The sequence below is a fragment of the Mirounga leonina genome, unplaced genomic scaffold, assembly GCF_011800145.1.
Source record: "Mirounga leonina isolate KUSES-001 unplaced genomic scaffold, KU_Mleo_1.0 Mir_180, whole genome shotgun sequence".
Lineage (NCBI taxonomy): Eukaryota > Metazoa > Chordata > Mammalia > Carnivora > Phocidae > Mirounga > Mirounga leonina.
In genome coordinates, this window is record NW_023270469.1 from 34,619,940 (window position 1) to 34,644,427 (window position 24,488).

The 24,488-nt window shown below is 36.7% G+C and overlaps 1 protein-coding gene across 2 annotated transcripts in view; it reads right to left on the reverse strand.

The window, feature by feature from the left end:
* LONP2 (lon peptidase 2, peroxisomal) overlaps positions 1-24,488 on the reverse strand; it is a 109,623-nt gene that overhangs the window by 69,044 nt on the left and 16,091 nt on the right. For both annotated transcript variants that reach the window (XM_035025266.1, XM_035025265.1), the window contains exons 5-7: positions 21,948-22,111; positions 20,532-20,626; positions 6,648-6,906 (exon numbers count right to left, since the gene is read on the reverse strand). In XM_035025266.1, the coding sequence (XP_034881157.1) occupies positions 6,648-6,906; positions 20,532-20,626; positions 21,948-22,111 (518 nt within the window). The remainder of the gene's footprint in view (positions 1-6,647; positions 6,907-20,531; positions 20,627-21,947; positions 22,112-24,488) is intronic.

Genomic DNA, 24,488 nt, shown 5'->3' on the forward strand with positions numbered 1-24,488 from the left:
CATAAAAGGGTGTCTACCTACAAGAAACTGATCAAATGGTGAGTGTTACAGCAACAGTTATCTTAGGGTGGGCACAAAGCCGATCCACAGAGCAGGCCTCAGTTTCACCACATGACTGTATAAAGTAGGACAGAGTAAATAGAGCGACCTTTGAAAAGACAAGCAAGCCTTCCAAATATTTTGGGAATGCCTTACATCCAGAGAGGGTGACCGAGGCACTGGAACCAAACACAATAAACACTGTCATATTACAATAAGGAGTCAGCACATTCAAGATTTCAGAATGGGATACAGGAAGGACGAGACTCAAAATTATTAAGTCTCTCAAATTATTTCTCTAGAGAACATACAGATTTGCCAGTATTCTGTGAGTAAGTAGGCAAGGGAAATTGAAAACAAAACAAAACACTGCAAAGCCTCCAAGGGTCATTTCTTACTGCATCAACTTCTTTCTTTTTCTTATGGTTTTTGACAGGTAGATTTCAAAAACAGGTATTGACAATTCTAGACCTAAAGTCATGGAGAGAAAATAATATTCTAGGCAGGTGCCCTTTCTAAAGAATGAGAAATCTAGATCATAGTCTATATACAAACAATTCCTCCTAAACCTTTCATTGCTTCCCAGAGCCTAGGGAATAAATCCAAATTCCTTTGTCTGGAATTCAAGGCTCTTCACGATGCAGTCCCCACCAGTCTTCCTAACCTGCTGCCATTACGCTCTTGCTTTATCTAAAATCACAATCCTATTATACCCCTTGTGCTTTTTTTTAACCTCTGTTAATATGGTAGCTTCCTGCCCTTAATACTCTCCCTGCATATGTAAGTCCAGAAATTCTAAACAACTTTTCCTGACCATCTCTCACAATATGATCTTTCCAATAATGCAATGTCTACAGCATTTACTGCCTGCAATTCATCTGATGAAGTTACAACCTAGTTTTTATTTATGGGTACCAAGTACACAGCCTCTTCTAAAAGAGCTAGTGAGCACTCTGATGACAGAGAGTGAGTCTTACTACAGAGCTGATCCTCAATATAGAGCTGTCAGATTGTTCTCCAAACAGAAGCTTGTTTTCCCAATTTATTTAAGGACATCAGATCAACCATGCCAGCACCCAAAGTATCTTTCTATCACCACTGTGAAGGCCATACAAGTCTCTGAATACTGCTTTAAACAAACTACTTGACCTAAGTCTCAGTTTCCTTATCTGTAAAATGGAAATAACAGTGTCAACCTAATGAATTATATGATTACAAGAACATAACAGGTCAAGTACACACCAGAGTGCCTGGCTCACAGTAAGCTTTCAAAAGATGTTCATTGTTGTTAATGTCTTTCCAGAGCACCAAGCACACTCAATGTCCTAGTGTTCCTCAATCACAAGTGACATCCCCCAAATGTGTACCACTAGTCTAGAGGTCAAACAAAGAAGAGAACCATTACATAGGGCCTATAAGCTGTGGAAAATATCTATAATGTGCTATCTTTGGCCAGAAGGTATGGTAGCCTGCTATCCACTGACTAAGGATACAGAATAAACCTTTGGAATATGAATCAGATGGTGAAAAATGTAGTAATACACAAAATAAAAATGTTCTCATTCAACATCACCCAATATAACCACTTTTAAAAAATATATTAGCATATCAAAATAACCTCCTGAGAAACTACATAGGTAGGAAATTAATGAAATGAATACTCTTACAAGCTGCAACTTTTTTGAGGGCAAAATACATATTTTTCCATGTCCTTCCTCATGATATAACATCTAGAAAGCAACACAGCACAATACAGGGAAGTTTGCAAAGAATGTATTTCTTCAATTCCTTATTATTCAGCCTAAATACATGATTACCTAGAAGTTTTTCTTAAAATTGAAGTACACAAGTTAATTTAAAAAATATATGAATTTCTATTTTTCTTGTAATTGATACAGGCAGTTCATAGGTTTATCAGGACGATTCAACTAATGTATGACATAAACAAAACTATTAAGTGTCTCCATAGTTCAAAATGTTAAGTTACAAGATCAGCATTTTTCATTTTCCAAAATATAGTCTGGTTTATGCTTCAAAAACAACTACAAACAATTATAATATCATGTATTTACAGCTCCATGGTAATCAACTACTTTACTACTCTGTGCCTGGATATCTTCAAATCTACTGTAAGCCAAAAGGCTGGTCAGCCTATCACTGTCACTGACATCTAAATATCAGGAACAGATGTGTATTTACTCACCTCTTTCCCAATGTTTAAAGAAGGGGGAAAATAGGCATTTTACCATCCCCTTTTCATGCCTGCTCAATTAAGGAGCTCCAATGTGCTATGGTGCAAACTACTAAAGCAATACTTAGGAAGAATTTGTAATATAAAAAATGTATGTTATAATGTTAAGTGGAAAGAGTAGGATTACAATTACTTAAAAAAAGGGTAAAAGCTGCCCAGTGAAAAGTCTGGCAGGAAATAAAATGTTAACAGTGATTATCTTTGTGTATGGTATAAAGCATGAGAATTTTTTTTCCTATTTAAAAAAAATTTCCAGAGTTTCTACCAAGGGTGTATATATCTCTCTCCAACTGGGAAAAGTAATAAGCCTTAAAAGAGATTCTAATGATCTCAAAAGAAAAACAGTTTTTAAGGAACTAAAAATAGTCTTTAATATAACATGTCTAAACAAATCAAATTCTTATTCTTAGAGCAGTCATTCCTAAATCTTTTTATGTACTCATTTGTACGGATGCACTCATTTAAAGGACTGCAAGACTTCCAAAATATAATTATGTTTTAATCTTATTTGAATTCACAAAGCACTCAGAGAGCACTTACCATGTTTGGCACTGTGCTGTGAGCACAGAGTGTTACAAAGTAAGACAAGCTAAAAACCCTATTCTACAGAGTTCATACCTTTTCCATATTTATGGCTTATCTCTACAGTAATGTATTACAAATGCCAGAGGCCTATAATATTTAATCATTAAAAGAAAACATTGGACAATAAGTGGTCAGTTTAGAGAAGAGTAAGATCATAACTGCACATATATTAATGGAGAAACCCTTGAATTGGGGCTAAAAATAAAATTAACTTTAAAGAGGCAAAGAAGAACTATATGCAAATACAGGTTATGAGGATAGTGAGTAAACCATAACATGTCTGGCATACTATGCTAAAAATATATTAAAAGCTTGCTACTTTGGTTATTTTCCCTTTGTGGAGACTAATAATGAAACAGCTAATTTATTTAAAACATCACCATTTCAGGTTCATGAAGATGTATCGTGGAAAGCAAAAGTTCATTTTTCTTCTCACCTTGTTTGAGCCAAAGATTCCTTGCAATATCATTTTATTATCTGAACAAAGAGTTGGCAAACCACTTCCAAAGAGTTACTATCAATAATAACTTGAGACACATCATAGCAATAAGTATATTTCACCAAGAAACAACTAATGAAAAACGATTACACAAACATGATTTCATAAAACTTCATCCTGTTATATTTGTTATGAACTGATTTAAATTCTTTAAATGTAATATTTAAATATAAAAATGCTAAGCTGTAAAAACTGATAGTAACAGAGATTCTGTGGCTTATGAAAGTGAACAGAAAAGCCCCAATAGAGACAAACCCAAATGAGAAATGTTGAGAAGACTGAAAAACTGTATTAGTTAATATGGAGCATAAACATGACTCTTCTTTCTTTAAGCCACTCAATATAAACAAAAACAATGGGCCAATGTAAAGTCAGATTACGATTTTCCAAGTTTAAGATTTAAATGTAAACCAAGTCTTTCTTTTGCTTCCCCATCTCCCACTTCATTATCATTGAACTCTAAAACATACATCTTTGTTTTTAAAATCAATTCCTAACAGGACCTTCCTTCATATAAACAGGTATTTCTAGTAAAAGGATGGAGTTCTGAGCATGGGAAAAATAGGGAAAGTGAATGACAAAATCAAAAGAATAAGCAAGGAAGATAATATAAAGCAGCTCTGTTTTTCCCTGATTATTTTAAGACTGCAGAACAGTGATGCCTACTCAGAGGCTGACGAAAAACAAAACTTTGCATGAACTCTAATTGCGAGCATGTGACCAGTACTTAAATGCCAAGACCTGGGTGTTTCCAAAATGCTTCAACTGTCACGTGGAACCACTTGTTCTCACAAACTCCACCCCATGATTGTGCTATAAGCTACTGTTCTTCCTCCCCTTCTATTCACCTCCAACCCACAGCTCTGACATAAGCCCATACTCTGTTCTCAACCTGTGCTCTCCTTAATGACCACATCCCACTCTGCACCTGCTTCCCTGTTGGTTTTCAAATAAAAATTTTCTCCAGGCTTTAATGCCTTGGGAGGGTTGGTCTGCTGTAGTGTTTAGTGAAACACCTAGTACAGTGATGGTGAGGGAGTACTTACCAGCAGGCACAGAATGACTCAGACTAATCCATGTACCCTTTATTTGGCAATGATCACAGCCTCTATGCATGCCATACATTCCTAAAAAGCTTATATTTACACATATTTTTTAGGCAAATACACAGCTTCGTTTTACAAAAGACTCAGATTCAATTTTCTTAATGATACATATGTGGAAGTACACTCGAACAGATTTTATGTCTAACAGTATCAGTAAAGACTTAAGATAGAGCTCTGCTTGAAACCAACATTCATTAAGAAGTGGTAAGAACTATGACATTACATATTGCCCACCAATTGTCATCACAAAAATACATTTCTCCACAATTCTGCCACATAAATTAAATAATAATGCCAAGAACAGGATATTTTTAGGTATTATGTAAAAATCTGATTGAATTTTATAAAAAGTCACTGAAGCTTTTAAATGTAAACTTGCCCTCCTGAGAATTTAAAATTAAAATAATAATTAAAGCTACTTTTTATCAAATGCTTACTACTGTGTGTCAGGCACTAAGTAAAGTTTTCCAAGGCTTACTGAATAAGCAATACCAACATGGCAAGAAAGAGGACAAATTACCTACACGTCATGTGTTCGTGACATTAATTTCACGACAATAATTCCACAAATTCCCTCTCTAAATTCCATCAAACACTCACGCAATACTATGCTACAGATATCAAAAGAAAGAAGTGAACTAAAACAACTCTGAATGCATGAATTAAGTCCCTTGAATGGGAAACATCTCCCAAAAGCTCTCTAGCTAAAATAAAAAGATTCAGGCTCTAGATCCAGTTTCTCCAAGATCGGTACAAGGTGCCAATTTCTTTACAAAAGCAAAGCACAACCTCTAGTGGCACATGTGAGAATAAGCAAGTCTAAGTGACAACAGTAGTTGGAAACTGCCAGAAACAATGACCCAGATCAATTCCCTAACCTAATCTGCAGCCCTCACTGCTTATTTATTGAAATCTTGGAATGATTTTTCTTTAATGCATAAGAATTGTAAACAAGAAAATAAAAGAGAAAAAGAACCACTGTTCATGGAAGTTTGTGAAACAGTTTCCCATTCCCGCCTAAGGCCAATGATCTTATGAATAAGACAAATGGAAAACAAGATGTTATAAAAGCATCATAACCCCCCCCCCAATCCAAGTTTAATCCATTCACCAAACTGTAAATATGCATTTAAATTAGACTTGGCCTTGGCAGTTGGTGGTCACCACCCGCACTGGCATGCTTTTCAAAGCCTCCACTTATAATTTAGATTGCTTTAACAACTTTAAGACCCAGGGTATGACCTTGAGAAGTTTTATCTTCAGTTTGATTACTTTCTACTGGAAGTTAAGCAGTTTCTTTAGAAAAACTTTTTTTTAAAAAGCTGAGATATCACTGACATTAGTTTCAGGTTTACAACATCATATTCTTTTGTAAGTATCCATGATTTCTACATTTTAAAATGTTCTTTAATACATACACTATAGGTGTATTTTCTCACAACTTGCAACTGCTATGAAACCCTTAAACCTCGAAACAGAAAGTTCATGCTTTCCCAAAGCATCTTCCAATCTGAGCAACAGAGACCACAGAGAACAAAACAACAACATAACATGCAAATCTGATTCTAATAATGTAAGATTAATCAAAGACTCAGTTCTCACAGTTTAATGTATTTTTACAGAAAGGGTGTCAAAAATGCAAGGATAGATCTTAATAATTATCTTAACCTTTCTCCTTATTACTCATACTCCTACGGAAAACCAGCCTTCTTAAAAGAAAATTAAACTGCAAACACATTTGTTATCAAAAATTTCTTCCCTTCTTCTACCTGCCCCAGCTGTTGTACTTATTTTTTAAACTCTAAGAGTTACAGGTCATTATTTATGAAATGCTACTGGGCCAAAATGAATGTAAAGACACTGTAATATCTAACCATAACTGATTTATAATTGCATTCAAATGAAATTCCAGGAAAGCTGAGGCAAAGACTCGTTATCCACTGTCATACAAATACCGAGGTTAGTTTGGATGTACCATTACAGCTGAGGCTCTCTAAACCAGTCATAAACATCTTACAGATGTACTATAATTAAGTACTATGAATGTCCTTCTGATTCAAGATGTCACAAATAGACCTTCGAGAAAAAGATATATATTATGCCTTGGCTTTTGAAGGGCTTTAGTCAACTGAAATGGAGAACCAGAGACTAAACTGAGAGAGTCTACCTGTGTCCTCGAATGTCAGACTGATCACACACTCCTCCAAGTGCAATCCTGTGGAACTCTCGACCAAGAGTTTTAGCCACTGATCTTCCCACACTTGTTTTACCAACTCCAGGGGGGCCAACGAAGCATAGAATAGGGCCCTTCAGGTTGTTCTTCAGCTGTCTGACAGCCAAGTATTCCAGCACTCTTTTCTTCAGTTTTTCCATAGCATAATGATCATTATCCAGAAGAATCCGGGCTGCTCGAATGTCCAGACGGTCTGTCAAATAACCCCAAAAGTAAGGACAAAGAATTTTTAAATGGAAGAATTGCTTTCAAGGCTGCCAAGAGTCAAAATATGTTTTAGAAGAAAAAAAAAAGTGACGAGAACAGAAGTGGATCTTTCTAAATGAGTCTTCAGGGAGACCTGGACCTGGCCTTTTTTGCTTAATAAGACTTAGTATCAACAGAAATATTAAGTGCTACATACACAATTAAAAACCCAAGGAGGGTGCCTGGGTGGCTCAGTCAGTTAAGCATCTGCCTTCGGCTCAGGTCATGATCCCAGGGTCCTGGGATCGAGTCTCGCAAGAGGCTCCTTACTCAGTGGGGAGTCTGCTTCTCCCTATGCTTCCCCTCCTCATGCTCTCATGCGTGCTCTCAAAAATAAATCTTAAAAAAAAAACAAAAAAACAACTCAAGGAGTTTATACTATCATTTCATTTTCTAGGTACACATTTCTTCTATGGAGACATAATTTCTACATATTCTATTTGTGCTGGCATTTGTTCCTTCTTCCTTAGTGTTTTTTTTCTTATTACAGAAGTAATGTATGCGGGCACCTGGGTGGCTCAGTCGTTAAGTGTCTGCCTTCGGCTCAGGTCATGATCCCAGGGTCCTGGGATCGAGCCCCGCATCGGGCTCCCTGTTCGGCGGGAAGCCTGCTTCTTCCTCTCCCACTCCCCCTGCTTGTGTTCCTGCTCTCGCTATCTCTCTGTCAAATAAATAAATAAAATCTTTAAAAAAAAAAAAAAAAAAAGAAGTAATGTATGCTCCTTCTTTCTTAGTGTTTTTTTCTTATTACAGAAGTAATGTATGCTCATTCCAGAAACCCCAATGACACCAATAAAAAGAAGTAAACAGTCACCCATAATCTCATGTCCTCAAGAGAACATCTCTACCTTCACTTTGGTATGTACTATTCCAGGTTTTGTATGTGTGAGTGCATACATGTGCTTCCATACCTATTTTTCAAAATGAGATTATATGATACCTTCAAGTTTTATAAAATGTTTTTTCACTTTGCATATTATGGACACCCTTCAGTGTCAAATGTATTTTTTAGTAACATTTTAATGGCTACATAATATTCCATTATTTAATTATCCATACTCATTTAAATAATTCCCTATTGCTGAGCATTTAGGTTATCTATAAATCTTTACAGTTATAAAGCAGGCTTTACTGTGTATCCTTGTAACTAAATCCCTACATATATCCATAATTACTTCCTTTAACTAATCTATAGACAGAAGTGGTCAAAAAAAACTTTAAGATGTAAAGAACTGTCTAAGTTCTATCAATTAAAGTCTCACCAGGAATGTATGAATTAGGCTTTGGTTCTACATCCAAGCTTTCATCAGGTCTACTGATGTGCTTTACTACTTAAAATACTTGTAGATTAAACCATTAAATACTCATGGTCACCAGCATGAATTCATCAGCTGAGTGACATCCAGGGGATGATACATGGCCGCATGATCGTACTGATAGAGAGGTTGGGAAGGAGGAAAACACACACAAGCCCACTCTTCAATCAGTTATTTGGAACCTGCTCCACATTTTTCCTACAGAGAAGAAAAAAAAAAGCCTTAAATGGTAGTTTGGTTCCCAAGCTAGTCTGAAAAAACCTAGCTAAGCAGTAATATATGTAATTTAATTATAGTACTGTTGCTTTTAGTTCTGGCTAAGTGATTTGGAAAGGGAAGAACAAAACTTCTCTCTTTTCTGGCTTTAGACCCCAATTAATGACTACATGAACAAATGAAAAATAGGAAGTTTCCCAACTCTCCTACCACAGCAAACACAAAAGAAAACTTCAGACCAGTCCCATCCTGTATATTAAAATGCTGGTAAATCAAATCTATTAAGAGTAATCTACTAAGTCCCAGTGGGATTTATTTTAGTTCTGCAAAGATGGTTTAATATTAGGTTACTGATATATTTATTACATCACCATGTCCAAGAAGAAAAACTTTCCATCAAAATGTCATTTTGTACCTAAAAAGGCACTTGTTATAATGCAACATCCACCCCTAATTAACATTTAGTAAACTAAGAATAGAATTCCATGTAATTTAGAAAAAAAACTGAAAACACCCTGAAGGAATTTCTTCTAAGAAATATGCCAAGTAGGGGCGCCTGGGTGGCTCAGTTGGTTAAGCGACTGCCTTTGGCTCAGGTCATGATCCTGGAGTCCCGGGATCGAGTCCCGCATCGGGCTCCCTGCTCGGCGGGGAGTCTGCTTCTCCCTCTGACCCTCCCCCCTCTCATGTACTCTCTCTCATTCTCTCTCTCTCAAATAAATAAATAAAATCTTTAAAAAAAAAAAAAAAGAAATATGCCAAGTAAAGACAATTTTATTTTATTTATTTTATTTTTTATTTTTTTTAAAGATTTTATTTATTTGAGAGAGAGAATGAGACAGAGAGAGACTATGAGATGGGGGATCAGAGGGAGAGGCAGACTCCCTGCTGAGCAGGGAGCCCGATGCGGGACTCGATCCTGGGACTCCAGGATCATGACCTGAGCCGAAGGCAGTCGCTTAACCAACTGAGCCACCCAGGCGCCCAGTAAAGACAATTTTAAAAAGTGCCTTGAACTTCTGAGGAAAGATAATTTCCAAATAAAGTATTGTTTTGTGTCTTTTTCCATACAGGATACATTTTTTTTTCTGATTATTCTTTTTAATGATTCAAAATGCATGCTTCCTATTTTGAATGATACATGTGATTACATGAAAACATTTAAAATGAAATGAGTATTAACTCCTTGAGTTTTTAATTGTGTATGTAGTACTATTTCTGTTGATACTAAATCTTCTTTACAACTGAAGACTGAAATGGTATCTACTGGTCCTTTTTATTCAAGATAGGAAAATTAGCAAACTTATTTCTCTAAATCTTCCCTTTCTGCTTTTGGTGATCTCTACTTAGGTAAGCTTCTCTTTCAAAAATCATGAAAAACATTTTCATGGTTTTGTAACAACACAGCAATTATTTAGATCTAATTCTGTATAGGAATGGCTTAGAAGTTCAACATGCCTCCCTTTACATTCTCTGCTGGAACACTAAACAATGAGAAGTATGTTTATGTGGGACAGGTACAGGAGTGCTGTGCATCTCTAATGCTAACACACACCCAGCAGACACTGAGTTTCTGAAGTATGGGTGGTCTCCTTCCATAGTTGTGAAAATAATAACAGCTTTGCCCTGTTTTTATAATTTCTTGTTTACTTAAGTAAAGAATAGGAGTCAGCACTCTTGTGTTCAATTAAATGCTTTCCTCCAAATTCTGTACAATTACACTGTAGAAGCCTGGTAAAAATCCCTGATTAGTAATTAAGTTCACTTTTTAAATAGGACAAGTGGAGGAGATAGGAAGCTGAGAGCAATTTACTAGGTAGGCTACTGATGGCAAATAATCAAATCTGCAATGTTAATATTCTCAGGCCATTATACTATATATTCTATATGTACCCTGCATTTCCCTTAAGTCATTAGTTAAAATAAATCCTGAAGCACAGAAAAATGTTACTGAGAGAATACCAAAATTTCAAAATAAGGCCCCTGGGATTACCAAGTTATCTAGATGCTTTTAGCCCTGTACACTAGTCCTACTGTCAAGAGAAAGTAATAGGGTTTGAAAATTGTCACAACTCCATCAACAACAACAAAATAACTATCAAACATATACTATCAGGGATACTTGGCAGGTGAAACAAAAGCAGAGCAGTTAAATAACATATAAAATTTAAATGTAACTTTCTTTCCCAGGTCTAAACTAATGGAGCAGAACCCTCTCCAAATCTCACAGAACAGGACCACTTCACTTAAAAAGTAGGCACTGGAGAGTTACGAGTTAACAGAAGACTACTGGAACCAAAATGGACTTCCCAACAGCCCACCCAGCAAGATCAGGACTGACAGATGACCTCAACTTGGTCAGGTGATGTGACAAGGGGCTGAGTCAATGGGAACACATGCTCTCCTCCATTCATTTCACAATGGAATTTCCAAAAAGGATTTTGAATAAAGAATTAAATCAAGAAATTCAGCTTCAGTTTGGTAAAAAAACTTCAACTAGAAGGCCATGTTGTCATGCAAACATGAAATAAATTAAGAAATAAATTTACCAGCATAGTAACATTAACAGCTCTATGTATAGTAGCCAAAAAACTGGAAACAAACCAAATACCCATCAACAAGTAAATGGATAAACAAATTACTTATCTATGCAGCAACATGGATCAACCTCTAATTATGCAGAAAAAATCAGAAAAAAGGGGAGCACATACTACATCATTCCATTTCTATAACATTTTTGAAAATATGAACTAATCTACAGAGGTTGGGGATAGGGAGGGAAAGGAGGGAGGTAGAGATTACAGAGAAGAATGAGAAAATTTAGGTGGTGACGGATATGTTCACTATCTTAATTATGGTAATGGTATTACAGATACATATGTTAAAACTCATCAAAATGTATATATTATATATGTACAGTTTATTGTTTATCAATTATACCACAATAAAGCTAAAAAATAAAGCAAAAAAATTATCGCTTCTAAACAACTGCTTCTGCACTTCACCAGTGCAATCTAATTTAATCTAATGAAAACTTAGATTCTCAGAATTTAAGAGAAAGCAAAATGTGAATTAGCCTTTTAATTTTATATACAAACATTCAAACAGAGAGAAAAACTTAAAAACAAACCAAAATCTAGAAAATGGGATGAATGCAAATTTACAGAGCATTCATGAAAGAAAAATTAGCATAACTTAGAATGTACCTGCTTTCCACAACAAGAACCTAAGAACTGTAAGAGGAATGAAATCTAAGGGTTGTCAAAACAAAAGGAAGATGATTAGGCCAATTTCATCCTAGTACTCAGCCATGCACATTAAAAATGTGTTAAGATGATCCTGGGGCACCTGGATGGCTCAGTTGGTTAAGGGTCTGACTCGATTTCGGTTCAGGTCATGACCTCAGGGTTGTGGGACTGAGTCCTACACTGGGCCCTGTGCTCAGCAGGGAGTCGGCTTGGGATTCTCTCCCTCTCCTTCTGCCTCTCCTCCTGCTTGCAAATGTATGCGTGCTCTCTCAAATAAATAAATAAATTTTAAAAATGTGTTAGGTGATCCTTTCCAAAAAAAACTAATTAAGAAGGAGCTATTTTGAGGAGGGAGACAACATGGCAGAAGAGTAGGGGATCTCATTTCATCTGGTCTCTTGAATTCAGCTAGGTACCTATCAAATCATTCTGAACACACATGAATTCAACCTGGGATGTAAGAAAAGAATTGCTGGAATTCTACAAATAGAAAAGCGACCACTTTTTGCAAGGTAGGCAGTGCAGAGAAACAAATGTGAGGGGATATACTGGAAGATACATGGCGGGGGGAGGGAGCCTCCATATGCAGGTGACTGGGAAGTGATATAGCCCCAGAGTGCAAAATTGGAACTTTTCCCTGCCTGAAAGGTTCTCAGGTGGCAAAGCAGAGAAGAATCCTAGGTGGGACAGTGTGGTCTCAGGATCCCTGGGATCACAGAAAGGGGGTGCTGAGCCAGCAGAGTTTCCAAGAACTGGATTGGGGAAACCGACTATGGTCAGTAAGCGCAGGAGTGGGCTCTCAGCTTGGTTTGCTATAAACTACAAACCGTGGAGCGATTTGGTGACCCATCACCATGCAGGGGCCCTGCAAGTGGCAGGCCCACAGCAACCCTCCTCCCTCCCCCAGGAGGACTGGTGCACTGCACCGCAGGAGTCTGCAGAGTCTGGCACACACAAACGTGAAGACGGCTTTTCCCTGAGGGTTTACTGAAGAGAGGGGGCTGTGATCTTTTAGCTCCAGGGCTGGAAATTGGGGCACTGCCATTTTTATTTTCATACTCTAAAATGGTGCAGAAAGCCTTCAGGGAACAAAAGCCACATAGAGTAACCCGAGGTGGCTTGCGCTGAGCCTGGCCCCCTGGCAAAGGGCAGTGCAGCTCACCCAGGCAAAGACACCTGAGAATCAGCGTAGCAGGCCCCTCCCCCAGAAGATCAGCTGGAACATCAGACGAATACCAAGTTTACGGAGCACAGAGAACTGCAAAACTCCAGCGCCAGGGGAAAACAGTATATAGAATTCGAGGTTTCTTTCTCATGATTCTTTTATCTTTCGGTTTAAAATTTTCTTTTCTTTTTTTCCTTTTCAACTAGTTTCTTATTTTAATCAACTTTTTGTTTTTAAGTCTTTTTTAAACTTTCATTTTTACATTTATATTTTGTAGATATATTCTTCATTTTTGGCTTCCTTTCACTGAATTCAATTTCATTTTTGTATATATATGTTTTGCTTTCTTTACAACTTTGGGATGTCTTCTAACAAACAGACCAAAATACACCTAGGACCAAGTGGATCACCCTGTTTTGTCCACCCGGAAATTATATTCTCTCCTTTCCCCCTTTTTTTTTCTTCTTTTTCTTTTGTTTTGGTTTCTGACCTCTTTGGATTTGTCTAGTGTGTATTTCGCTTGGGTCATGGTTGATATTTTTTTATTTTGTTCTCTTGTTCATCCATTCTTCTCTGGGCAAAATGACTAGAAGGACAAATTCACAACAAAACAAAGAAACAGAGATAATACTGCCACATATCTAATCAATATGGATATAAGTAAAATTTTATCCTGAAATGGAATTCAGGATAAAAATTATAAAGTTACTAGCTGGGCTTGAAGAAAGCATAAAAGACACTAGAGAATCTCTTAATGCAGAAATAAAATCTAATCAGGCTGAAATTAAAAATGCTTTAACTGAGATGCAGTCTAAAATGGATGCTCTAATAGCTAGGATAAATGAAGGAGAAGACAGAGTGACATAGAAGACAAGATGATGGAAGAAAGGAACCTGAGGAAAAGAGAGAAAAACAGCTAATGGACAAGGAGGGAAGGCTTTGAGAAATAAGTGATACCATAAAGCTAAACAATATTAAAGTTATTGGGGTCCCAGGGGAAGAAGAAAGAGACAGAGAGGGCCTGAAGGTATATTTGAGCAAGTCATGGCTGAGAACTTCCCTAATCTAGAGAAAGAAACAGGCATTCAAGTCCAGGAGGTAGAGAGAACCGCCCTCAAAATCGATAAAAATAGATCAGCACCCCAACATACAATAGTGAAGCTTATAAATTTCAGAGATAAAGAGAAAATCCTGAAAGCAGCTCCAGACAAGAACTCCTTAACCTCCAAGGGTAGAAACATTTGACTGGCAGCAGACCTGTCCACAGAGACCTGGCAGGCCAGAAAGGGCTGGCATGATATATGCAGGGTACTGAATGAGAAGAACATGCAGCCAAGAATACTATATCCAGCAAGCTGTCATTCAGAATGGAAGGAGAGATAAAGAGCTTCCAGAACAAGCAGAAACTGAAAGAATATGTGACCACCAAGCCAGTCCTGCAAGGAATATTAAGGGGGATCCTGTAAGTGGAGAGAGAGCCCAAGAGTAACACAGTCCAGAAAGGAACAGAGACATTCTACAGAAACAGGCACTTTACAGGCAAGACAATGGCACTAAATTCCTATCTTTCAATAGTTACTCTGAATGTAAATGGGCTAAATGCTCAATAAAAAGACACAGTGCATCAGACTGGATAAAAAAGCAAGACCCATCGATATGCTGTCTGCAAGAGACTCATTTTAGACCCAAAGACACCTCCAGATTGAAAGTGAGGGTGTAGAGAACCACTTATCATGCTAATGGACCTCAAAAGAAAGCTGGAGTAGCAATCCTCATATCAGACAAATTAGATTTTAAATCAGAGACTGTAGTAAGAGATGAAGAGGGACACTGTATCAGATTTAAAGGGTCTACCCAACAAGATGATCTAACAATTATAAATATTTATGTGCCTAACTTGGGAGCAGCCAATTATATCACCCATTAATAACCAAATTAAAGAAACACACAGATAATAATACAATAATAGTAGGGGACCTCAACACCCCACTCACAGCAATGGAGAGATAATCTAAGCAGATCAACAAGGAAACAAGGGCTTTGAATGATACAATGGACCAGATGGATTTCACAGATATATACAGAGCATTCCATCCTAAAGCAACAGAATACATTTTTTTTTTTAAGATTTTATTTATTTATTTGACAGAGAGAGAGATAGCGAGAGCAGGAACACAAGCAGGGGGAGTGGGAGAGGGAGAATCAGGCTTCCCGCCGAGCAGGGAGCCCGATGCGGCACTCGATTCCAGGACCCTGGGATCATGACCTGAGCCGAAGGCAGACGCTTAATGACTCAGCCACCCGGGCGCCCCAGAATACACACTGAGTGCACATGGAACTTTCTCCAGAAGAGATCACATACTGGGTCACAAATCAGGTCTCAAATGATACCAAAAGATTGGGATTATTCCCTGCATATTTTTAGACCACAATGCTTTGAAACTGGAACTCATTCACAAGAGGAAATTGGGAGGAATGCAAACACGTGGAGGTTAAAGAGCATCGTACTAAGGAATGAATGGGTCAACCAGGAAATTAAGGAAGAATTTTAAAAATTCATGGAAACTAATGAAAATGAAAACACAGCTGTTCAAAACCTTTGGGATATAGCAAAGGTGGTTCTAAGAGGGAAGCACGTAGCAATACAAGCCTCTCTCAATAAACAAGAAAGGTCTCAAATACACAAGCTAACCTTACACCTGAAGGAGCTGGAGAAAGAACAGCAAATAAAGCCTAAACCAAGCAGGAACAGAGAAACTATAAAGATTAGAGCAGAAATCAATGATATAGAAACCAGAAGAACAGTAGAACAGATTAAAAAAACCTAGAAGCTGGTTCTTTGAAAGAATTAATAAGATCGATAAACCCCTAGCGAGACTTATCAAAAAGAAAAGAGAAAGGACCTAAATTAATAAAATCATGAATGGAAGAAGAGCAATCATGACCAACACCAAGGAAATGGAATTTTAAGAACGTATTATGAGCAACTACATGCCAACAAATTAGGCAATCTGGAAGATATGGATGCATTCCTAGAAACATAAACTAGCGAAACTGAAACAGGAAGAAATAGAAAACCTGAACAGACCATAACCAGCAAGGAAACTGAAGCAGTCATCAAAAACATCTGAACAAACGAGTTCAGGACCAGATGGCTTCCTAGGGGAATTCTACCAAACATTTAAAGAAGAACTAATACTTATTCTTCTGAAGCTGTTTCAAATAATAGAAATGAAAGGAAAACTTCCAAACTCGTTCTATGGGGCCAGCATTACCTTGATCCCAAAACCAGATAAAGACCCCACCAAAAGGAGAATTACAGACCAATATCCCTGATGAACACGGATGCCAAAATTCTCACCAAGATACTAGCCAAAAGGATCCAACAGTACATTAAAAGGATTATTCACCACGACCAAGTGGGATTTATCCCTGGGCTGCAAGTGTGGTTCAACACCAGCCAATCAATCCATGTGATACATCACATTAATAAAAGTAAGGACAAGAACCATATGATCCTCTCAACAGATGCAGAAAAAGCATTTGACAAAGTACAACATCCTTTCTTGATTAAAACTCTTCACAGTGTAGGGATAGAGGGAACATACATCAGTGTCACAAAAGCCATACATGAAAAGCCCACAGCAAATATCATTCTCAACAGGGAAAAACTGAGAGCTTTTCCCCTAAGGTTCCCCAAGGAACACGAGGGATGCCTACTCTTACCACTGTTGTTCAACATAGAATAGAAGTCTTAGCCTGAGCGAACAAGAAGAAGAAAGAAAAGGCATTCAAATTAGCAAAGAAGTCAAACTCTCACTCTTCTCAGACATGATACTTTATGTGGAAAACCCAAAAGACTTCACCCCAAAATTGCTAGAACTCATACAGGAATTCAGCAATGTGGCAGGATATAAAATCAATGCACAGAAATCACTTGCATTTCAATACACTAATGAGACAGAAGAAAGAGCAATTAAGGAATCGATCCCATTTACAATTACACCAAAAACCATAAGATACCTAGGAATAAACCTAACCAAAGAGGTAATGGATCTGTTCTCAGAAAACTATAGAACACTCAGGAAAGAATCTGAGGAAAATGCAAAGAAATGGAAAAACATTCCATGCTCATGGACTGGAAGAATAAATATTGTTAAAATATCTATGCTACCCAGAGCAATCTACACATTCAATGCAATCCCTATCAAAATACTACTGACATTTTTCACAGAAGTGGAACAAATAATCCTAAAATTTGTATGGAACCAGAAAAAGACCCCAAATAGCCAGAGGAATGTTGAAAAAGAAAACCAAGGCTGGTGGCATCACAATGCTGGACTTCAAGCTCTATTACAAAGCTGTCATCATCAAGACAGTATAGTACTGGCACAAAAACAGACACATAGATCAATGGAACAGAATAGAGAGCCCAGAAATGGACCCTCAACTCTATGGCCAACTAATCTTGAATAAAGCAGAAAAGATCCAATAAAAAAAGACAGTCTCTTCAATAAATGGTGCTGGGAAAATTGGACAGCCATATGTAGAAGAATGAAACTGGACCATTTTCTTACACCATATACAAAGATAAACTCAAAATGGACAAATGACCTAAATGTGAGACAGGAATCCATCAAAATCCTAGAGGAGAACACAGGCAGCAACCTCTTCCACCTCAGCCACAGCAATTTCTTGCTACACAAGTCTCCAAAGGCAAGGGAAACAAAAGCAAAAATGAACTATTAGGACTCATCAAGATAAAAAGCTTCTGCACAGCAAAAGAAACAGTCGACAAAACTAAAAGGCAACCTATAGAATGGGAGAAGATATTTGCAAGTGATCTATCAGATAAAGGGCTATTATCCAAGTTCTATAAAGAACTTATCAAACTCAACATCCAAAAAACAAATACTCCAGTCAAGAAATGAGCGAAGACATGAACAGACTTTTCTCCAAAGAAGACATACAAATGGCTAACAGACACATGAAAAAGTGCTCAAGGGCGCCTGGGTGGCTCAGTTGGTTAAGCGACTGCCTTCGGCTCAGGTCATGATCCCAGGGTCCTAGGATCGAGTCCCGCATCGGGCTCCTGGCTCAGCGGGGAGCCTGCTTCTACCTCTGACTCTATCCCTTCTCATGCTGTTTCTCTCTCTCTCTCTCTCTCTCTAATAAATAAATAAATAATTTTAAAAAAAAGTGCTCAACATCACTCAACATCAGGGAAATACAAATCAAAACCACACTGAAATACCACCTCACACCAGTCAGAATGGCTAAAATTAACAAGATAGAAAACAACAAATGTTGGCGAGGATGTGGAGAAAGGCGAGCCCTCTTACACTGTTGGTGGGAATGCAAGCTAGTACAGCCACTCTGGAAAACAGTATGGAGGTTCCTCAAGAAGTTAAAAATAGAGCTACCTTATGACCCAGCAATTGCACTACTAGGTATTTACCCCAAAGATACAAATGTATTGATCCAAAGAGGCACCTGCACCCCAATGCTTATAGCAGCAACGTCCACAATAGCCAAATTGTGGAAAGAGCCAAGATGTCCATCAACAGAAGAATGGATAAAGAAGATGTGGTATATATATACACTGGAATACTACTCAGCCATCAGAAAGGATGAATACTTACCATTTACATCAACGTAGATGGAACTGAAGGGTATTATGCTGAGCGAAGTCAATCAGGGAAAGACAATTACCATGTGGTTTCACTCACGTGGAATATAAGAAACAGCACAGAGGATCATAAGGGAAGGGAGGAAAAACTGAATGGGAAGTCATCCGTTAACTATAACTATTAACTATAGGAAACAAACTTGAGGGTTGCTAGAGGGGAGGTGGTTGGGGGAATGACATAATTGGGTGATGAGCATTAAGGAGGGTACATGATGTGATGAGCACTGGGTATTACATGCAATTGATGAATTACTGAACACATGTGAAACTAATGATGTACTATATGTTGGCTAATTAAATCTAAATAAAATCAAAACAAAACAAAAAGATAACAGACAGCAAATAGCAAATGGCATTTCTAAAAACCACACTATCCTCTAATATATACCTGATGTCATGTAAAACTGTAATTTGGAAAAAAAAAAAAAAAGAGAATTTAATATTGCTGCTTCAGGACAGCAAAGGTTAAAGAAAAAATGTAGCATATACATTAGAAGCAGAAAAGATTAATGCATTCAATTTAGTAAAGAATGCAGGGGGGAGGGGAATAAATGATCAAACTAGATTCAAGTTAATGCATTAGGCTGTTCCTCCTGAGATTCTTGTCTGAAAAACTTTGTAGCATATGAGATCACATATTTAATGCTGTCTTTAAGGTAAGATTAAATGTTTATGGATTAAAAATGGCAAAGTCCAACTGCAGTGCTCCTTTAGTTTTTCCCCCCAGAAAGGTTCTTGCAATTAATTGTATTTTAAAAATAACTTATCATTCTTATAAATAATAATATCTTATTAAATAATAATAATTTGTATTATACAAATAGTATATTAAGATTTATATTTTGTTTGTGGGTTTTGTTGTTGTTGTTTGTTTTCTTAGTTTTATTACAATCAGGGACTATATGGTCATTTTCCATGGAATTTAGAACCTGCTAAATCATATAATGGCTTGACAAGATTTATATTTAATCTGGATTATGTATTCTTTTAAAAATAAATTTGATGTATAACATTGTTTAAAAAAGAGGAGCTATTTTAACCTTAACATTGTCCCAGCATAGTTAATTTAACGTGAATGTGCTTCATTCTGGGCCCTCTAGGAGGCAAAAACAATTTTTTTTTAAGTTCTCAGTACCAGAAAGGGATGGTCCTCTGTAGGTTAATAGGCAAGTATTTTTTAATATTAAAAATTCAACATCTGGAAATGTGGTTTGTACAGCATATCTTATGTGGGGCATAAATGTGTGCTTTAGAGGTAATATTTTTAAAAATCTCTAGCATTTTCTTAAATGTAGGAATTTTATTAGCCAGGATAATGCATCTTTAAATTTTCAAAAGTCCACCATATAGCTACTCCTATGCCAGCAGTTCAGGCAATCAATCCACTGCTGATCAGTAAACCTTGTGTGTAATACCAACCTATGATACTAGCCTGTCCAATAACAGAAACAAGTACAAATAAATGGTTCTAAAAATTCTGAGAGTCAACAGAGTATTTCCCATCCCAAGAGAAAAGAGCAAATCCACGGGAAAGAGAAAAGTTCTACCGAAAGATAGAATTTAAACTCATTTAATAGGTTTTTGCATGAGAAAAACAAACTTCCAAATGGTACAACTGTTCTGTTATACAGCTATATGCAACTATTTCTTTAAATATAAATGTTCATCATCTGATTGACTATTGGTATTAAGAAACACATCTATCAACAATTACAGAAAATCCTATTTTCTCCAAAATCAGGAGAAAGGCACTTTCATGTAGCACCTTCTTTTCCTGTTTGGTCCCAAGACTTAGATGATACAAGTTCAGCATCTAAGTAATTTATGTCAAGAACTATAGTAACAGTAAGATAATCAATGGTGAGTATTTCAATAGAATCTGCATGAGCTTTCTGAGTAACAATCAGACTGTAAAAAGGTGTTATTTTGTTGGCTTACCAGTTGTACTTTTGTTCCAAGGAAGTTCCACCATAAGTTCTAAATAATTTCTAGTCAGAGCATATTCTGGCATTGACTGAGGCATTTTTTTGAGTCTGTGGGGAAAGAATACACAGCAAAAATGTTCCATAACATAGAAGAATTCCCTAAAAACACAAAAATCCAGCATCTGCCTTTCTGGGTCAGATATATCATGCATATTAAAAAATCTGGAAATGTTTTTAAAAATCCGGTTATTTTGTTTTGTGATGTACTTATGGAACAAAATTAAAACAGAGAGCTGCAAACTGGAGGGGGCAGGGGTGGGGGAAGGAACACTGTATCGGATTCTGTCCTTGAAATATGATCTTACCAGTATCAGCATCTCACAGAGGGGATCTCAAGTCATACTTATCCATTGATATACCTATTACAGTAAGATTTAAGTGTCTAACCATGCATAACACAATAATTATATTTTTTGTATCAGAGATGAAATCAGCTCATAAAAGCAAGCTAGTATCATATATTTAATTAAAAGATGCAACTTCCATAATAAATGCAGTGTTTAACAAAGTGTTCTGCCCACAACAGATGTTCTACATTTATTAATTAATGCCAGTCAATATAAAATATCCCTGAACTACAACTCATGTCCTTAACTGTGAACCTGAGAAAGTCAAATCTGTAACTACTGAGCATTCACTTAGGTTCATTATAATTTACTAATAAAAGAAAATGCAACACAGTTATACTGTGTCAAGTACAGAAAGAAAATACTGGTGTTCTATTTAACCCTGAGATTAATCCACATACCCTATCCTGTCATCAAGGTTTCTGTGTACTTTACCTTATACAAAGAGAAACTGACAGTCCCTGCCCTCTAGAGTTTACAATCTTTTTTCTAAAGAAGAAATAAGTGACATGTGAAAAACACAGTGATAACTGAACAAACACTGTGTCTAAACAAAGCACAACCCATTAGTTAAGACAATAGAAAGGCAGTTAACAATAGTGGTCACATTTGACAGTACACTGTAGGTGGAAGAACTGCATCACTTACACACAGCACCTGAAAAAAAGCTTAGGGACGCTGGTATTAATTCAGGAGTATTAAGAATGTTTTAAAAATCAGACTCTGGTTGAGGAATGAAGAGGGATAATCTAAAGATTCCACAGATCACAGCTATAATCTGAGAATCTGGAAAGCAATGAAAGGTAAAAATTGACACTGGAAAGATAAAATGAATACAGTGGTCTATGTCTATATGAAATATAAGAAAAGGAGAAAGGTCAAAGAACATAAAACAAATAACTCAGCTTTCAGCTTGTGATCCAAAGAAGTAAACTCAAGTTTCCATGAGCAACAATTTTTAACATCAATATGCAAAATGAAAATACCAATGAGTGAATAGCTTCTTTTTAGCATCAATTTACCTTTTTATCTCTTTGACACAGACCTTATGGGCCTGCTCTGGCATACTGGATGTTCGTATTTTTCTCTCTAGCATGACGATGTCATCATTGTCTTCATCCTCATCATCATCTTCTAAAGCTCCTGGGATGTGTGTAATCCTCCTAATAGGACGTATTGCTATAACCTAAAGTAGAAAGTAGAAGAGTAAAACTGTGTGTCAAAATAAATTGGAAATGAGGTACTTAGTTACACACAAGGTTATAATTGGTGCTGAATAACATTTTCAAAATTAGAGTCTACACCTTTAGGAACTAAGTTCAAAATGATAACTAAGAGGCACAAGCATATAAAAGCAGCAGAATTTCAAAAGTGGATCAACATAAAGTGGGCATTCTTTTACTATATGCTTATACTACAATATGAGAAAAAAAATTCAAGAACTGGCTACTAAAGATAACGAAAACATCTAGGAATATCTTTCTTTGAGCTACTACTGCAACCACTACTTTCTTGATTATATTACTACTTAGCAATGGCCAACAGAATAAATTCCACCTTCCCTCCTACATTACAAAATTTCTAACATCTTTAATGTTTCTACCATTGACGCTATTCTCTTTTGTCTCCAACACACAGAAAAGTCTTCCTCCTTTCAAAATATCTGATCTTACCTATGTCCCTTTCCGTTAACTACACACTGTTTACTTCCCTTCTTCTGATGTTCTGTTTTTCCAACAAGTGGCTTTGACCACCACTTCCCTTTCCTCCTTGAGTACTTCAATAATCTGTACTTCATACTTTGGCTTTTGTCTCCATTATGTTGAAATTGCTCTCTGAAATCTAACAACGATCCTCTTTGCCAAGTCAAATGGCTTTATTTGTGTTCTCTTTCTCCACAACTTCTCTATCAGATTTTAAAACTTCCAAAGTGTTCTTTTGAAATTCTCAACTCAATAATATCATGAATCAACACCAGCCAATCACTGGAGCAAAATGATACACTGGTATTTCATTTAAAAGCATGGGAATTTATTTTTTAAAGTATTATTATTATCTATTTAATACATTCAAATATGAAAAGTTAAAAACATAAGGCAGTAAATAAAAAAGCAATTTTATAAAAACAGAAATATTAAATTCTATACTTTTATTCTACATAACTCATTAGCAGATAAAATTAATATTCTGAAGTATGAAAAACTGAAAATAAAAAAAATTTTAGATGAGTTTTAAAAGCACATCACTTATTTCATCATTGAGACATTAAGTATATTTTTATGCAATCTTTTTCTCCCAGCTACTAAAGAGACTTCTCAACTCTTAAGCAATAGGCAGACAAAGTTCTAGGCTTAACTCTAAATATTATCCTCTGATTCCTACATTTTCATAGCTGTTGCCTGTTTGATCACTTTCTGGAATGATTTTGAACACCTTTCTATTTAAGCAGTGGTAATATTTACTGATAATAAGCTGCAGTTTCTGTGCCTCCCAACACGGAGTGTGCCCTGCTTTGTCTTTCTGCAAAAAATGGATAACTAAATTAATGATCTGATCTCAAATCAGAAGTAATTCAGATTTTTTTTTTTTTTTAAGATTTTATTTATTTATTTGAGACAGAGAGAATGAGAGAGACAGAGAGCACATGAGAGGGGGGAGGGTCAGAGGGAGAAGCAGGCTCCCTGCCGAGCAGGGAGCCCGATGTGGGACTCGATCCAGGGACTCCAGGATCATGACCTGAGCCGAAGGCAGTCGCTTAACCAACTGAGCCACCCAGGCGCCCAGTAATTCAGATTTCTGCTGTTTGTTTGAAACAGCATGATGTCCTGAAGTAGAAACACCAGACAGGCTACTCCTATCTCTGTCGTCATTCTCCTCCAGCCTACTTTGATGCTCCTTCCTTAGTCCCACTGGTAAGGAATCCTTTACCCTGCTCTTCTCTCTCTACAATGTATTCTCTTTGATGAAGGAACACTTCTATGTTGATGACCATTAAGTCTCTAACATTATTCTCAACCTTTCACTTACTTTCCAATAGCCTTCAGAGACCTGCCATTTACACTCTTGCCCACATCAAATATATTTTCCTGACCTTAACTCTGCCCACACATAACAACAGTAAAACTGATAGCTCAAGGGAGACTTCAGACAGACCCCCTATAAATGTAATGTATGATAATGAAGGTATCGCAAATCAATGGGGAAGTGAAAAATTATTCACAAGTGTTGAATTAAATAAAAAGCTATTTGGGACAAAATACAACTGCTCTCTTCCCTTTAGGGCAAAATAAATTACATGTGGGTTAAAGAATTAAATACTTTTTAAAAATCGGCTAAAGGTAAACTGAAAGTGCATATTTCTCAAATCACTGGAGGATAGATAGAGGACTCTAAGCTTAGAAGATAGAAAAAGACTAGCACAGTTGAACTAAATGAAAATAAAAATTTTTATAGTTAAAAACAAAAAAGTCAGCTAAATTATGGCACAGCACAGTGACACAGTCCAATTTTGTAGTATGTTCTTAATACATTAAAAAAAACAGAGGACATTTCAACAGCTGCAG